At 39.0% G+C, this 18,290-nt stretch overlaps 1 protein-coding gene and 1 long non-coding RNA gene across 14 annotated transcripts in view; one reads left to right on the top strand and one right to left on the bottom strand.

Annotated features, from left to right (window-relative positions):
• The window catches only part of TET1 (tet methylcytosine dioxygenase 1), an 83,607-nt gene that overhangs the window by 47,402 nt on the left and 17,915 nt on the right, over nucleotides 1-18,290 (top strand). For all 12 annotated transcript variants that reach the window (XM_067000169.1, XM_048069645.2, XM_048069649.2 and 9 more), the window contains 4 exons: nucleotides 5,878-6,086; nucleotides 7,226-7,376; nucleotides 10,880-10,969; nucleotides 11,418-11,555. In XM_067000169.1, the coding sequence (XP_066856270.1) occupies nucleotides 5,878-6,086; nucleotides 7,226-7,376; nucleotides 10,880-10,969; nucleotides 11,418-11,555 (588 nt within the window). The remainder of the gene's footprint in view (nucleotides 1-5,877; nucleotides 6,087-7,225; nucleotides 7,377-10,879; nucleotides 10,970-11,417; nucleotides 11,556-18,290) is intronic.
• Nucleotides 13,158-18,290, bottom strand: part of LOC106030977 (uncharacterized) — a 31,042-nt gene continuing 25,909 nt past the window's right edge. The window contains exon 3 of one of the 2 annotated variants that reach the window (XR_007165446.2): nucleotides 13,158-16,410. This is a non-coding gene — a long non-coding RNA (uncharacterized lncRNA). The remainder of the gene's footprint in view (nucleotides 16,411-18,290) is intronic. The other variant, XR_001204049.3, reaches the window with a different exon arrangement.

Below are 18,290 nucleotides of genomic sequence, written 5' to 3'. Positions count from 1 at the left end.
TCCAGTAATTTGTTGCATTTTAACTCACAGTTAAAGTTTTGTACTTATTTGCTAGTAGTATCTGGTTTATATTGTACCAAAGTTCACACGACTATTCTGGTTACCCTAAATATGAAAGTAATTTCTCATCCATATGGTAACTCAGCATCTGGTGTGCTGAGCTTCTGCAGTCTGATTCTTAGCAAGTTACATAAGTCATGTACGTGCTAATTTAGATAGACTGGCTTATGTTTAAGGACATCAAGTAATTTTTATTCACAGTGTAATTATTCCTTGTTCTAGAGCTCCTGCCAAGGGTTGAGACAGTTGCTTCAACAATCTAAAAGAAATAATTCAAGTAAGTAGAACTCAAGCACTTGGACAGCTGGAGCAAGTTTTGTTGGTAAACTTTATCTATGCTGTTCATTATATTCAGGAATTATTTGAAAAAAGTGGGAAACACTGAGGTGACAAGTTGCCAATGAGAGTTGCTCGGGATAACAAAGAAAAGAGGGCCAGCTGTCATCACCTACAGGAAGAACTTGGTGTCCAGAATGAATGGCCAGTAAAATGTTAGATAAGTCTTGCTGTTGATAAATGTGAAGCAATGCAAATAGCAGAGTGGAGTTTTATATACAGTGATGGACCCCAGTCTGAGTGTTACTGCTTGGGATAAAAGCACGTAAGACATCAGCTTTGGTGTTCAGTAGTGATGAAAACAGCAAAAGAAGCCAGTGAGAATTGCTGGGAAAGAATGAAGAAAACAAGAAGTATGATTATGCCTCTGTGTGAATGCATGCTGCACGCCAATCTTAAATGCTGTCAGCAGTTATGGTCCCCCAGCTCAGGAAAGCACAGCAAAACAAGGGAAGGCTTCTCCGCCTGGCAGGTGGGAAAGGGAGAAAGCACACTTCTCTTGGTCTTTGTGGCATGGAGAGACGAATAGCTATCTATTATTATCCAGTCTCATCCTATACCAAAAGCACTAGTGTTTGGGGAAGATGAGCTCAAAACAAAGAAAAGGGGTTGTTTTTTCCTCCACGTGACCTGGAATTAAGCTTTGCCTGTGGATGCTGTGAAGCAACAGTTGATGAGAAGCATCTCTGTGTCCAGGTGCCTCTCTTACTACTCATCCCTAGGCAACTGCTGGTAGCCACTGCCAGGATTGGGATAAGGCTGGACAGTCAGCTTCTCTGACCTGGTCCTGCCCTTACAGTGTTTAGTTGAAGGCAAAATGAATGCAGTAAAGTAATCCCAGGAAGTCCTCTTATCCCTCTCTGTCTCTTTGGTATCCTTGTATGTGAGGGATTGAGAAGCTTCTTATTTGTCCCATAACGCCTTGTTAAACTGCTGGAGTGAATTGCGCAGTGTATGGCACTTCTTTAATAATCTAGTTCGGGGCTCATATTTTCTGTTAGGAAAATTGGGTTAATTTCTGCCTTTGTGGCTTGTAGAATCAGAGGTTTGGCTGTGGTATGTTGCCATAATTGCCGTTGAGGGTCTTTCTGTCCTAGCTGGCAGTTTGTGGCTCACCCTGAAGGCTTATTTGTATTAGCTGATTCTGCCACTTCAGAATATCTGGACTAGTTAATAAAAGAAATGAGTTGAATTGCTGTCTTTTTAAGTTGCATGCATAAACAAGAACACATGGAGAGCCGTAATAATGCAGAACAGGCATGGTGCACAAAGTGATGGTGGTGGGTGCCAGACTGCAGCGCAGGAGGAATGTACAAAATGAGGTTTTGAAAAAGACAAAAACAAATAAACGTTCTGCCCAAACTGGCAACCTACAAGGGTGATAGTTGTGTTGCTGTGTGTCCAAATACGTATGTGTATAAGAAAGCTGTTAGGCAGGAGGTGTTTGTCCCACTTCAGTTTTTCCTCTTGTCCTAGATGTGCTTACGTTAGTGATCAGGTGAAGGAGCAGGTTGCCTGGAACTTCATGCCCAGGTCAAGCATTGCAGGGGACTCTGTCAGGTCTGTGGCTTTCCAGAAGGGCTGTGTTGCAGCTGAAACAGATTTTGTTGTAAATGTAGGAATTTTTTGATGGATGCTTAGTACTGATGACAGTTACTGCTTGCTAAAATGAACTCAGGGATAATCTGGGCCTATGTGCCTGCGAAAAAGATGATTGTACCACATTTAAGTGTTATATAATACTTTACAAACTTACTACAGGTCTGTTTTTTCTGTTGTTATATTATTTGTCTGTGTGAGTCACTGAGAAATGGTGGTGGGGATTTGGGTGTGAAAAAATAATTGCAGGGAAAAGTTTTTATTTTGCTGTCTTAAAAAGCTATCTTTAAAATTTTACCACTTTACAAATGATTATTTTCTCATTCCTTTTAAGTGCATTAGGGACCCAAATTAACCAAACTGAAGTATTTAATTGCTTACTTTACCATTTTTAACAACTACATCACAGAAATCATGGGTAGTATCAACAACTATTGGAGATGAGATTTGCCAGCTGATTTGTGCATTGTTTACAGTCTGAGAAACATTAAGTGACTTGCTCTGCTGCATATTTAACTTAATGCTAGCATCTGAGTGTTTCATAGGGAAACAATAAGTACACTGGGAATAGTCTACAAATTTCCAATAACACATCCATATATGTTTTAAATCATTGCATGAAGAATTGATTCATAAGTTATGTTAGTATTGTATTCTCTGTGGCTGTGACAGTGCATGAATTCAATTTGCCTTAGTGAGAAAGACCACTATATCAAGCACATGCCCAAAGAACAAAAGGTTATTCAGAGTGTAGGCTGAGGCTTTGTATGCTACTCTAATGATGACTTTAAGATGTTGTCGTTGCATAAATTTAAAACAAGCAGGATGTTTTCCACAATGTGTGTGTGGGGGGGGGGAGTAGTGGGTTAAAACACTGTGGTTTGGGGAACTTTAAGGGTTAAGAGGTCTTGGAATCATCCCTGGTCATTTCAAGCTGCAGAAACTGGGATGGAAATAAATATATTGTAGATATCCGAATTTAAGAATAATTCAAGAAATGATCAATCAAGTAAAACCTTACGAGGCCCACTACAAACGGTAAGAAATCTGGTCTGTTAGCGTATCAGACAAATCTTGATAAGCAGTACACAGCTTGTATTCACAATTTGGGCTTTACCAGTTACTCAGATAAACACAAATTCAGGAAGAAAAGCAGATATGGTAATTTTTTCTTTAGCTTAATATGTAACTACTTACAGAGTTCAGAAACATAGTGGATATAATGTGGTACTGAAAAACAAATGACAAGCTGGAAATTAATGAAAGTACATGAGTGTTAATGTAACTAATAAGTCACCAAGTCAAGGAGTGCAGTGGGGATTTTCCTCATGAGAAAAATTGTTAAATCATCAGGAATTTACATGGTGTTTCTGCCTGGATTTGTTCTATAGTTTTTCAGTTGTCTCCCTCAAATGTGCTTTTTTGTGAATTAAAGCTGAGTGTGGTGTTGCTGTAAACTTATTATTACTGCAAAGAGAGTCTCCACTTATTACTGCTTTGAGAAAGTCAGCTGTACCGTGAGCGGGCACCATCAGTTTACATGGACAAAGCAGTATGGCTCCAGCTGTGCCTGCACTGCTGCTGGCCGTGAGCCCAGAGGATCCGTGATTACTTCGGTGTGAGTTGTGTTCTTCTGAGACAGGTGAGAAAAGTGCCTTATCCCCAGTTACCAAAGGACAGGAGTACTGCAGCTGCAGTAGTCAGATGTGAGCATATGATGTAACATCTTAAGAGGTGCAGAAATAAAATTCAGGCAACTAATAAATCCCTTAGCCACCTTTGTGGCCTGCAAGACAATGGATTGTAAAATGTTCTGGGGTCCAGTAAGAATATTGCAATATCTGATGATTGCACAACAAAGCAAATTCCAGCTGGGTTTAACTCCAGGGTGGTGCGATGTTTGTTCAAAGCAAACTATGAATTACCTTCCTGTCCATTTGTCATTTTTCCTGGACCCTGTATTTCCAGTTTAGAACTCTGAGTGCTCACAAAGGGCAACCTGATGATGTACTGAGAAACTAAGAGATACCAGATTTCCATATTGAAGTTAGGAGGTATAGAAAACCAAGAAAGAAAAAAAGAGATTAAAAACATCACCCTTCATTCTGAGTAACAAAATCAAATTCCTCTTTCTGACTCGAAGGAACTGTGCTGCCTTGGGAATGTAAAACTCACACCAACATGAATAACCTGTATTGTGTATCAGCCTTAATAGGTTTTCTGTAAAGCTCACTCAAATGTAAATGAGTTGCATTATTTTTCTTTCTTTACAGAAAATACTGTACCGGTTGGTCAGTCACAACCAAGACTCCTTTTGAGAAATGGTACCTCAGATGCAGTTACTTGTTTTCTCACTCAATTTAAGGCTGATTTTAAGGTTGCGTAATCAACTTTAAAAGGGTGATGCTTTCTCCCTTGACACAAACTAACTTGAAGCTTGCTTCTTTCTTCTCAGCCTGAACCGATTTGCTCTGAAACTGTTAGTCTGATGAAGATCCTTTCATTTGCAGTTTAATTGCGAGGGTACTTTGGTCCCCACTTTGAATTAATTCAAATAATTCAGATATTCACAGTTGATCAGGCTAGCGCTCACATTATTAATGATAGCTAGCTGCAAGTCTGGCAACAAAGAAGCTTTGACATCAGTCTGATAGGGAATCTGCATGAAAATTCAGCCATTTGGGGGTATCCAAAGAATAGGTGAAACTGTTGCCTTCCTGCTTTTATAGTCCATGATTAGTAACTTAGCTGTGGGGTTTCTGCTAATGGATAGGGGTTGTTGGGTGGAAAGCCAGGATGACTGGCTGCTCACTCTGAGCAAGCGTGTTTGCTGCGGGGCTGGCAGAGCCCGTCTACAACATACAGGCTCACTGTCTGCATGGAGTACAGAAGAGCAACCCACCAGTCCTCATCCTGTGTATGACCGAGCCGAGGAGCAAGATTTGGCCTCTAATGCCTGAGAGGTCCAGGTCCAATACCTTTGTTGAAGCTTAACACTGAAGTCTTGGAACTTTTGTTGGAGCCTCATAGAGGCTATGGTGGGTAAAACATGTTTGACAAATAGATAAACATATTTTCAAAGCCTATGTTCTAGTATTACCTAGTGTTAATGCATTTTTGGTCCTCTTACAATGCAGCTTTGTTTCAAATTATGCCAAAAAACAAGATATGTTGGTTTTTTTTTTTCCTTTAATTCCATGGTATATTGAAAGCCATTGTAGTGTTCTGTATCATGTTGGCCTTTGGTGTGTTGTTGCATGGATAAAGTTGACAGAATGCTTTGTATATCACACAGTTCAGTAAAAAAAATCAGCATTCTGCTAAGTACTGTAATGTGGGTCATTTAGGGATATGTTATGAAAAATCTCCTTGCTTCCTTCACTAAGAACAACATTTATTTTCATCACTTTCTTGTAATATTCTTTTCCAAGATAGGAACCGTTTTATATGCTGATGTGTAACTGTGGTAACCATCTTAACACGAGGCTGTTTGATTTTGGGGTGTGCTTTTATGTACCTGCATTCTGGGTTTTGGCAATACATTTTCAGTAGTACTTTCAAGGTAACTATTAGCAGTGGATCTGTTACTTTGAGATGATTATTCACTTCTAGTGGTTATTTTCTTCTTAATCCATCTTCATTGTTTGTGTAGAACACCTAGGATATTCCTCCTGTAAAATACGCTATTTCTACAGATAGAGAAGCAATGTGAAATCATGTTTTACATCAGAGACCACTGCGTGATGCTTTCCCGCTCCTGCTTGCTGACGGACACTTCAGGCAGCGATTTTTCATTCTCTTCCAGGCCTGACATGTCTCAGAAGAACAACACGTTATGTGTTTCTTACTTTTATCTGAGAATAAACAAAATGATTCTTCCAGGTGATACGAAGAAGTAGCGATGAGGAAAAGTTGCTGTGCTTGGTACGTCAGCGTGCAGGACACCACTGTCAAACCGCCGTCATAGTGATTCTCATACTGGCCTGGGAAGGGATCCCTCATCTCCTGGCAGACACGCTGTACAAAGAACTGACGCAGAGCCTCAGAAAATACGGCTGTCCCACAAGCCGCAGATGTGCATTAAACGAAGAGTATGTCACTTTAATTGTAAATGATTGTTGTGTCACCCTTTGAATGTTGTTCTGTAATAAATAGCATGAGAATTCACTGGTAGTGTGACTGAAAAATACAGAAAAGCTTATTTAAAGTTACAAACCACTAGGTGTCATTTCAGTATAAAATTTAGCTCCTGGCTTTTTCTAGAGACCAGGCTCCAAGGGACAGTTGCACAAGGAAAGCCCAGGGAGGCGGGTGGCAACTTCTCCCTCGTCTTTGCACACACTTTACGTGTGCAGGCATGGTAAGGAGCTGCCAGGATGTGACTTGTACTGTGCTCGTGAGCAAAGCTGGCTGGTCATGAGAGGAAGGTGTGCTGCCTTTCCTCCTGCACATGAGTATACAGCATGAGGCCTTTGAGAGATCTTCTGAGGACTGTCTCTTCCCGGCAGTACACATCTGCCCAGCATCTCGAGTCTGGCCAGGACAACTGCAAATGTGCTTTGTTTTCAATTATATTAATTAAATGAGAGAAGCAGTAGTAGTACTGTCAGCTGCCTCATGTTCTTCAGCTACCGTTGCTGTAATTCTACATAGGTGTAAAATTAAAATACTCGATCTTTTTAAATAAACGAGAGATTGAACCTCATTGAAACTGAGGCTGTGGAGCAGAGCTGTCTTTGTGCTGATTTTTTGTTACCTACATTTAACCAATATCTAACAGCTGTGCAGTGACCTGAATCTAATGCTTATGTTCTTAAATGGTTAGGCTAAGTAGGGTTGTTCCATTTTAGAAGTTGGATCAATTTGACGATAATGGCATTGTTGCACATGATGTATTTACTGTATTTATGGGTAACCCTCAATAGGAGTGGTATTTTCTTGTACTTCAAAAAATTTTACCCAGTTGGAGAAGTCAAAATCAAAGAAGCATGGATATATATTTACGTAGCTATAACTAAGTGTTGTAGCAGTAGAACTTGTGGGACTTTTGGGAGTTGGGACTGTCTTCATGGGGAAAAAAATCCTCTACACACAAATATTAACAGAAAATACCAAGTTAAACTGTGTTATTTTGCTATGTATTATAGAAGAAATAGCAAATATCACTGATAATTAAAAAAAACAAGCTGCATCATCAGCTGACGTGACTTGTCTTTATTTCTGTTCATAGTCGTACTTGTGCATGTCAAGGACTTGATCCAGAAACTTGCGGAGCATCATTCTCATTCGGCTGTTCATGGAGTATGTATTTCAATGGATGTAAATTTGCAAGAAGCAAAAACCCCAGGAAATTTAGGCTTCTCACTGATGACCCTAAACAAGTAAGACTTCATTTTGTTGGTTTTTTTTTCCTCCAACTATTTATTTAGATGATTTTCAGAACTAGAAATGGGATCTGCAGATATCCCCCACACATACGTATGCATTGCTTATCATACGGGCATCCAACTAAATGTTTTGTAGCTGTAGCATTTATAACTTTTCCACCGCATGAAAGTGCTCTCTTATTGTCTCCTTAAATACTCTGAAATTATCCTTAAATGTTTTTTTTTAAACATATTTAGCTCCACTGTGTAACTTGATATGAAATGTTGATTCTTTGTAATTATAAAATAGAGAAAAAGGGTTTTCTAAGCACCAAGACTGCACCTCAACAGATTCAGTTCTCTTGTCCTGTTATAGAAACGTTTGTGCCTTGGATTGCATGCCTTTCGCATTGATGTCTGACCAGCAGACAACCTGGTATCTGTCTGACATCGGGAATAAACTGTTATTTCCTCGGACAACATGTTTTTGAAACACTTAAGGGAATGAATTACAGTAAGATATGATGCATCCAACTGATAGTCTTAATTGCTGATTATGAGCATTTGTGGTGACATAAAGCTCAGCGCAGAAAATATGATGATGGATTATGCCAAGTAATGTACCTCTAAAAAACAAAGTTATTTTGTGATGAAGGAATAAATGTGGTATAAACTGATAGCCACTGCCTGAGGGACATACAGCAAAAAGATCACTTGGGCTAACTCAAAAGTTCCTTTTGCTCTGACTCTATAACTCCTTTTCCTTGTGGAGCTCCCAGATAAATGAATTAGGTCTTCACTAGCACATCTGACATGCTTTAAAAGACACATACAGAGCAGTCTGTTACCTAGTTCTCCTTCTGGGTTATCCTGCCATTAGTCTTTCTCAGCTCCTGAACTCCACTGCTGCCAGATACAGAAAAGACCTCACTGGTTGAAGGCCAGACAGTAGTAGAAGTGTTGTGCATTTTTAATGTGTAGTGTACACGTGTGTGCACACAATGTGTCTTGGAAAAGTGATGTCAGTTTATTCACTGGAGCTAAATACTCCTCCCAAGTCCTATTTTTTTCCACAAAAGACCTGATTAAGCGCATTCTATGCTCATGTGCACAATGCAAAACCCTCATTCTCCTTTGACTTGCACTGTCTGCTCGCATTGTGGGTATTCACGAACTTCATTAGCACTTAAAGTGCTAATGGGACTTCTGCCTAAGCAGTCCAGGGCACACACAGCCTCTCTCTCCTTGTTTCTCAGTGAATACGTGACTTCAGGCAATACAAGCTGAAATTATCTCTGCTTGTCTAAAATGTCTTGAAGGGGTTTGTTTTATAAATTTTCAATTTACAGAAAACTGCCTATGTTTGGGTGTTCCTTCATTTTAGTAGTCCTGTTCCCCTTCTTTGTCGCTTTCTCCCTTTCCGTTTTCTATTACCCTGACTTAGGTTCTTCCCTGCTTGGTGTTGCACATGGAGCATCCTGTGCGTGTTTTTCCTCTGCAGGTTTCTAATGCTTTTAGTAGCATTAGCTGGGAGATCAGCAAGGTGGCAATCTTCATATGCACTGTCTAATGAAATATTAGTCTGCATCTTAATCTCTTAAAAGGCGGCTCAAATAGATTCTTCTCCGCTGATCACACCATGTTCCATGAGACTGCAGGCTGTGTTGGTGGCATCGCTTCCCCTGTGTCTGTGAAAGGCCACCTTGAGCTCCATTCGGTCAAGCACGATGGCGTTCATAGCGGCATCTAGAAATGGTGCCCCACTAATGAGAGCTGTCTTGGGTTGCCTGTTGATTTAACAGGTAACCTGCAGGTTTTTGTAGGAGAATACTTTCCACCACAGTATATTAGCAGTCGTCTGAGCGAGATTACTTAACCAGTAATGGGATGTTTTCTAGATGTGTGATCTGAAAGCGTATAGTCTTATTTCCCCTTTTCTGCTGAAGTTTTAAAATCTCCTTGGGGAGTGCAGCTGGGAGGGGATGAGGGCTGCAGAGCACACAGGCGCTCTGTTATGGTGTTTGTCTGTGAGGGAAGCGTTTGCACCCTTTGGCTGCTGCTGTGCAAAAGCCTCCAGCTCTAGGTGCCAGTGGTGCTTGGCTGGGCACTTCTGTGTGTGTGCAGGCTGTCAGTACATCTCAAAAAAGAGTACTTACTGGTGAATATTTTTTCTCTACATTTGGTTTTGTCATGAATTTTTCTATCAGATACTTCTTCTAGCTAACTGGATATTGATGATTTTGCAGATGACATAAAGCTAGGAGATATAGCACATTAAAAAGAAGATAGTTCGAAGTCCAGAAAGATTTGGATTGGTTGATCATTTGAGGCCCTGGATGGAGTGAGATGAGGTTAAGGGTGTAATTTACCTAGGTAAGAATAGTACATAGGACAGATAATTAAGGATGCGTTACCTTCAGTGCAGTTCGGAAGAACATGTGGTAGCAATCAACAGTTAATAAACTGGCTATAGTACAAGTTAAAAATCATTTCGTAATATCACATTGAAAAATGTGAAAGTATACTTACATTTATGTGCATAAGTGTTTATAATATATGGCGACAAGTGTTTCTTGTAGAACAAAATGAAGCAAGCTGCTGTTTTTTGCCACTACCCAGTGTGCAAAACTGAAGCTGCAGTTGTCTCCAAAAGCCTGGCCTTTGGAGGAAAACAAAGTAGGAGATAGGTAATCCCAGAATGAATCTGTCACCTTTTCTTTCCCAGGTTGCTAGTGATTTTCCTGGAAAAGCAACAATTCAGGAAAAGCAAGAATTTAGGGATTGCGTTTCTCTAAATAAGAGGTTAAATGTCACACTGCCACAGAAGCCCACTATGTGTCCATGGCTTTCCCCAGGGAGCTGAATATTACTTCCAAATCTAGTAGATATTTCTATGAAGTACTGTGACTTTTTCACACCCAAATAACAAAATACCAAATCTTCTTAAAGTTTCTGTTGCAGTTTTAGAAACATACCTCTCCCCCTGCAAGCTGAAATCAATGTTAAATACTGTTAGGAGTAACTCATCAGATTAAAAGACAAAGAAGTTGCAAAGTTTATATTTTAGCAGGAATTTATCATTGTGACTTAAGACCCCATAAACAAAACACTAAAAGAAGACATGAGTTTCCATCTCCACCCAGAATGTGGTATAATTTTTTTCTTCTGGATGGTATTTCTCTATTTTCTGTGGAACATACCTCTTTCCTTGATTGGCTGTGGATGAGAAGGAGGAAACGATGCAAAAATAAATTCCTTGTGTATTGGGTTTCTCTGCCTTAGCACACATCCTCTGTTGCTATTTGGTTGACTTGTATTTATTGCTTTTGGTATTCTAGTAATGTAAAAATAGCCTTATTTATGTCCAGTGACAAAAGACAGTAGTACAGACGTCAGATTAATAAAATAAGGTAGAGGTGGACCTTATTAGCTTTGCTGACTTGAGTCAGACATCTCTAAACTGGATTAGATTCATTTAAAGTAAATTGCAGCTCTCTAAACATTGTCTTTCTCTGCAGGAGGAACTTCTTGAAAATAATTTGCAAACTTTAGCTACTGATGTGGCTCCAGTTTATAAAAAGCTTGCTCCTGAAGCTTTCCAGAACCAGGTAGGTCTGTGACAGCCAACTAATGTAGCTGTACCTCCAACAAGGCAGCATTGTTTAAAAACGAGATGCAACCCCAAAGTATGTTAACAGGTGGAAGCAGGAGATCTCACAGATGTGACGAATCCCACTGCTTACTTCGATTTGTTATTTCATGTGGTTGGTTTTAAAATCTTTTTTATTCCAGCTGGTGATTAAGTTATGCCCCCAGCTGTGCATTTATAAAAGTCTTACAAATAAAAACACTTTATTTGCAGAGACAGTTTGATCCTGGCTGAGCTGATAATCTTGTTGACAGTCAGTAATAAGTATTATATGTTTCGTGGGGAAATAGGTGCTTTCTGATATTCTTACTGGCTGTATTTATTCAATCACAAGTGCATTTGTGGCTCGGGGTGTTCTACATCACACACTTGCAGTCCTAAGTACCTGTAGTTTATTTCATTTTTAGGTGGAAAATGAACACATGGGCCCAGACTGTCGGCTTGGATCCAAGGACGGTAGGCCTTTCTCTGGTGTAACAGCTTGCATAGATTTCTGTGCCCATGCCCATAAGGATACACATAACATGCACAATGGAAGCACTGTGGTATGTACATAGGATTTTCTTTTTTTGTACTGTTTACTGCTGTGATTACTCTGTGTCCTAAAATGTTTCTCGATTTAGTGGGTACACTTGCGTGAAGTTTTTTAAACGATTATGAAATTAATTGCACGTTGCCATTTATAAATTCTCATGTTATTTGGATCTATTTATTATTAGTCTACAGAGGACATACGTTCATCTTGTTATAGAGCAAATCAAGAAAGGTATGTGAGTGATCTTTCCTACAAAATACCGTAATTCTTTGAAGACACACAAGCCCTTTAGACGGGATTGTCCATGGGACAGATAAGCTATTCTGAGTAGAAGCTCGATGCTCAAAGTCAGGTAATAATGGTCTAATCAAGGAGTTGCACAGACATCTGTAGAAGAGCTTAAACAAATAAACTCGTTATTAATTTACCTCCCCCAGCCCATCAAATTCACTTTCTCCTTGCACTGTGCACTTACCAGACTTCACATTGGTAAAGTTACTAGTCAGAAAGTACATTGTATGATGTCATGGTGGTGGAGTCAGGTGCCTGTTACGGTCCTTGAAATTAAATCTGAGTATCTCATTATGAAAGGAAAACCCACAGTCGTCAGTGTGTATTTTTTTTTTTTATGTGGTCATTGTACCAAATACCTTGCTGGTTTGCTAGTGAGAAAATCAGTTGGGAATTACTCAGTTAAGTAGTCTTTTAGAAACTGAGAACCATAGTCATGAAGAGGGACACAGTCAAAAGAAAATGAAATAAAACTGACAATGCTTGTGTAAATATGAGTTTTGTTTCTTTAGTAGTTAGAACATTGTAAATACTTCCTAAACAACTAGGATGAATTCTTGTACATCGGTGAAGGTAACGCTTGAGAATAATTTCTCAATCAAAGGATGTGTATACAGAAGAAAGAAATGCATCTAAAATCTCTGCCCTCTTATAAACTGAATTTTTTAAGATTTGAAAATGAGAATTCAATTATTATGTTGCTGTGATTCAATAAAGCATTGAATTTAAGTATATACTTACCGGTGTTTGTATGTAATGTCAAGGAGAAATGACTGGAAAGGTTGTTAATGTTAAATGTGTGCTTGTAGGTTGGGTAAATATCTGCTACTTTGAAGTATGGAAGCAGGCCTCAGAATTCAGCAGGAATGTCAGTCCTGAATAGACTAATATTTTCTTCCTAATGCTGAATGCTACTTATATGCAGATATTTTATAAGAAAATGCTGAAAGCATACTTTGCAAAATATTAGTGAGCTACTATGAGTAAGCTCATGTGTATGTACAGTCACTTCAAAGCTTCTGAAGTGTGGTAATTCAGACCTTTTAAAGATCCCAAATTTGGAAATGAGACTTCCTTTTCATGGCAGACTGCATGACATAGTTTTAAATGAAACTTAATTTGGGTGTTCCCAAAGTAATATTTTAAGTGCTACTTTGCCTCTTAATGTAAAGACAAAATGGAAACTGATCCCACTACTCATTCAGCCATACTGGATCCCATAAAGAATACAGTAATCCTCTTGGAAAAGCCATAAATGTATGGCCAACAGTTGGCTGGAGGGATGATTAACTCTTTTTTTTGTGTGTGTGTGTGTGTGATGGTGGTTGTTTTTTTTTTTGAGAAATGTACCAGGGAATAGTTCTATGATTGCGTATTTATCTACAGTCATCTGATGTTATTTTGGTGATGAATTTTATAAGTCTTACAAAACGTAAAATCACTACAACTGCTGAGAAGTTCACCTTTAAATGTGACCTTCATCAGATAGCTCACTCATACAAGTTGCACACTTAATACTCTCTTTATTTAATCTGTTTATTCTGATATGCTTGAAACAAAGGGCTGTGTATAAGTAGGTGGCAAATATTAACACTCAATTTATGTAACAAAATTTAACAAGAAGGTGAACTGGAGTTCAGAGTTACCTAATGATCTATATACAACCTCCACAGCGAGAAGGCTTATGTAAGTTGCTGTCTAGTACGTCTAGTGTGCTTAGATATGTAGTTACAGTGATGCACGTTGCAAGCCTAAAGCAGAGAGTTTTGTTGTTCTGCAGACAAGGTAATAGGATATACTGGGCTTTCTTCAATCTAGATCAGCTTGTTGATGATCAAAATAAGGGTTGTTAAGTTTGGCTTTTAAACAAGCAGGAAAACTAGTGGTAAGAACACAAAAAGAAATTACCATGTGGGACTCTACCATCCGTCTGGTCACCTCCTGTGTTCCCATGTAGTTTCAGAAGCTACTCCAGCTACCTACTTAGTTTAAAATAGATTAGCATTTCTTACACGTCACTGCTGGCAATGATGGAGGCATTTGCATCTTACCTTTGACATATTCTGTATGCAAAATGCAGTGTGTGCAAGTAGCAAGTAGTCACCTAGCTGAGGTGACTGTCAGTTTTCGTATAGATGATTGTTTTCTGATAATGTGCTAATAAACAGAGTGGGGATGACTTGCCCAGCTTTTTAAATCTCAAAGGCATGCAAGTGAATTTACCTTTTTTTCTCGTTTCCTTTATTTGATTTTTTTAATGATAATTACAACTTACACTTTTAAAATTTGTACAAAACATACTCGTCATCTTGCACATCGTTGGTGTTGGTAAGATTGCTTCTCTTCCTTCTTACCCAGACACAAAATGTTCATTTATAAAATCTGAAGTTCCTCTAGACTAAAAAGGTTGAAATAAATAAATACCTTACAAGATGGTATTTATAAAATGCTGCCAGCTCTATCACCACTAGTTATGGCGTGAGTGACACATTTTCATTTCTCCCTTCAGTTGCTGGTGAATCACTTTCACCACAAATATGAAAGAAATACTGCACAGTGCACAGGAATTAAAGGAAAAACAGATTTTTTTAAAATGATTTAAATCAGACACAGATATGAGTTCAGCAAAGCACTAAATGAGCTTAAGGACAAGTAGGGAATTTACTGTATATTTAAAAGAATATTGTATCTAATCAGCTGCAAAGAACAATTTCCTTTCTCTGTCCCTGCCAGATTTTCAGAAAAGCATTCCTGTATTTTTCCAGATACACGTTTTGATGATAAAGTGAATTACTTGTATGTGTTTCTGAAAATAAATGACTGTCATTTTTATTAGCAGGGGAGGAAGAAAAGTTTTGGAAACATCTTTTGTAGATACAAGGTAGAATAGTACATTTTAATTTAGAAAAAGCAAGATTTACCATGGGAGATTTGATTTGCTGAAAACCTTTCCTGGCTATCAAAATCTGAAAATTTTGCAGAACTGCATTTTGATAGAAAAGCTGAAGACAAAAGTGAATATTACCTATTTGTCTCTGTAATAGAATGAAAACACTTGGCATTTCTACAGAGGTGTAAACCAACATGTTTGTCTGAAAGAAGCAAAAGTAATTTCTGCCTATGGATTGAATTTTTGAAGAACCTTGTAGTCAATAAATATGCCATCCATTTCTACTCAGATTCTTTTGTCATCTTCTAATGTTGTACTAAGGGCCATTGCTGTATATTTCAACACAGTGTTAGGGTGCAGTGTTCCTTGTCGATGTGAAGCTAGACTGTAAATGAGCAGCATGTAAATAAAGGCTTTATAGTTATTAATGGATTCTGTGAAATGTAAGTATTTCTGTTTCTTCAATGGCTTAGCTGCAAAGGATCACACTCTTAATACCTGTGTGAATCCATTTAAATCACTGAAATAAGGGGTTTCACAACAGCTAGAACAAAATGGTTAATGATGACCTTACTAGCTGTGTGCCATGTATATGGGTGCTGCTCACTGTGTGGGGCATGTTGCCCTTTTTGCTGGGGTGCAGGAAGGTGAGAGAGCAGTGGCGGAGCTGCACAGTCTGTAGCAGGCACTGCGGAAGGAAGGGGAGGAAGATACATCTATGCTTACATCTGTGCTTCAAGGGCAGCTGCAATGCAAAATTATTGGCAGCAGAACTAAGTAAGTAGTTAGTGTCAATAAGCAATCCATCAACAAACTGTTCCTGATTTTTTTCCTTCTTATATATTTTTTAAAGATCCTCTGCTCTTCCTGTAACTTACTGTATGTCTGTAGTTACAGCTCATCAAGTTACCACTGCATATGTATGTCCAGACTTTTGCAATAAATGACAGAATATGTCTGCAAATACTTGAAGAGTGCATTTGAGGTCATGTCCACAACTTCTTTGTGAGCTACAGAAGTACTTAGATGCTTAAGCTGGAGGTTCAGATTATAGCAAATCAGAAAAAAGATAAACTCCACAGCACCTTAACGGAAGGATTTTTGTTATTCTTTATATTGTGAAAATGGAGAAATACTAGAAGTTCACTAGTAATCCGTGAGTTCCCAGACAGTGGTTTGTGCACTGCACCCATGTTACAGCATGCGGCATGAAAACAGCACCTGAGGTGGGTGTATCCAGGAGAAGGCACTGTTAGTTGAACCTCAAGCGGTCAAAAGGAAAAATGTCTGGGACTCCCTTCTCGGACTTGCAGACTTATGCAAGCGCATTCAGGTTATAACAGGCCAACAAAACAGGACTGTTTCTCAGCTGCAAGAGAAAAGAAAGCAAAGTCGTTTGTATTTGTAATGATAAACAATGATGGCATAGCACCTCGGAGTCCCACGTGGCACCTTCTCTCCGTTCCATCTGCAAAGGGACGATGAGCATAGGAAATCTGATTTCATCCTTCAAGGGTAGAAATGCTGTTTGACTGCTTTGCTGCATCTTGAATTTAAAACATCTGTTCTTACATCGTGGTGCGAAAGGCTACATCTTGTGAAGTTCAGGAGGCCAAAGGCAGATGAAGGTGTCCCAGAATAATTCATTCACAGTTGCATGGCTACAGATGTGTAGGGCATGTCACTGAGTTCATGGGTGCGTTTCAGTGAAAAGAAGGGGGGGAAATGTTTCATGAATATGCAAGTTTTACCATGACATCACTAAACCCAGAATAGGCAATGGTTTTGATCACCAGGCACACGGAAACCTAAACAAACCACCTGGCCAATATTTTTTTTGGCTTTGCAGCATCCTGGATGATTTAGCTGCATGTTCTGGAAAAAATAGAGTGTAGCAGGATATGTAGTTTCACTGCGTAAGTGGGGTTTAACAGAGTCTATGATTTTCTCATGTTCAGTTTTAATTCTGGTCCATTTGCACACAGTATCACAACCAATGGAAAATGCTGCTTTTAACTTCTCAGCTGTAGCTTATGAATAGTGCCTATGGATTGAATTTTTGAAGAACCTTGTAGTCAATAAATATGCCATCCATTTTTACTCAGATTCTTAAGTTTCCTCATGGAATATTTTGCACAAATTTCAGTATTAGAGGGGCTTTTGAAACGGATGTTTCACATTAGGTGGATTACTCTGCTTCAGCTGTAAATTGCCAGCTCATCTGTAGGGCCATAATTTATTTAAATTTAAAATCTAAATTTAAAACTGTTTTCCTGGTAACATTAACTTTTCAGTTATTCACTTGCAGTTGGGTTCTTCCTTTTATAATGAAATATATTATGGGGGAACAATGACCCTGAGAAATAATATATATTAGCTTTTCTGTTATGGTATTTAGGCTTTAGGTGTATTAAGGGTATTTAGGTATTCATTTTTTTTTCTGGAGAATTTAGAATTTTCTTCATTTTTGTCTCATTTGAGTATTTAATATATTGTGTACTGGAGGTGACTATACCTTCTACATAGTTCTGCCAGAGTCCTACAGCCATTATCTTCTTTAGTTCCTCCAAAGAGTTCTTTGACTTCCTTGTTTTAAAGAGGATGTTGCTCTTGTGATACTGTCTAATACTCATTTCTGCCTACAGTTAAGCTCTCTTTCACCTGATAGGAGTTTTTTTTGTTTGGTTTTTTTTCTGTCTGCTCATATGCTTTCCCCTGGGTCAAGCATTGCAAAAATATAGAGCTAATCTATCCTTGTCTAATTATAAGTCAGATGAAAAGATGATTAAAAGTAATAAATTTTTAAGAGAAAATCTCTTTATGGGAAAGAATAAATCTAATAACTGTACAAGATAAGATTTCTATGAACATATCTGATTAAATGCCTGGAAATGCAGAACTGTAAATTGGGTGAGGGTTTTGATTTTCAAAATAGCGAGATTGTAGATTGAATCTTCAAGATTTAGACCTTTTTTCAGACTAGCGTATGGGTCCAGACAGAGGTTGGGCAGAATATTTTTAACAGCTAGTGAGAATCATGCAGCGTCTAATGAAAACAAACAGGAGCTAGGTGCCTCCATGCTTATTTTATTTCTGTTTTTGTTTTTAATTTAGAAGGGGAGGATGTGCTGAGCCCTATGTAATTGTGCTCTGTGTATGTCCTACCCTCTCTCCCATTCCTGAATAATTTGGAATCTGCTGGCGTATTTCAACCAGATTCCACTGAACTCCGCAGAAACTTGTCTTGGAGCCTTTAACCTCTTGTTCTAAGCTTGGTGAAAGCCCACTGCTGAGCGGGGGAGACAGACCCAGGTCAGCTCCAGCTGCAGCTCCTGGTTAATCCACGCACACCGGGAGGCGCTGAGCTTCAGCCGGGCCCCACTTCCCGCGGGCTGGTACCCAGCGGAGGTGGCAGCAAGGTGTGATGGGGGCAGGGATAATGGTGCTGGGACTGGGCACGTGGGAGCGTGGGGATGGACAAGTCCGTAGGAAACCAGGCGTCATTTGCTGCTCATGGAACAACTTGTTTTTTCTAAATCTTCCCCGTAGTCCAAAGGCTGCCCA

The sequence above is a fragment of the Anser cygnoides genome, chromosome 7, assembly GCF_040182565.1.
Source record: "Anser cygnoides isolate HZ-2024a breed goose chromosome 7, Taihu_goose_T2T_genome, whole genome shotgun sequence".
Lineage (NCBI taxonomy): Eukaryota > Metazoa > Chordata > Aves > Anseriformes > Anatidae > Anser > Anser cygnoides.
This window is presented reverse-complemented; position numbering and strand designations above follow the sequence as displayed.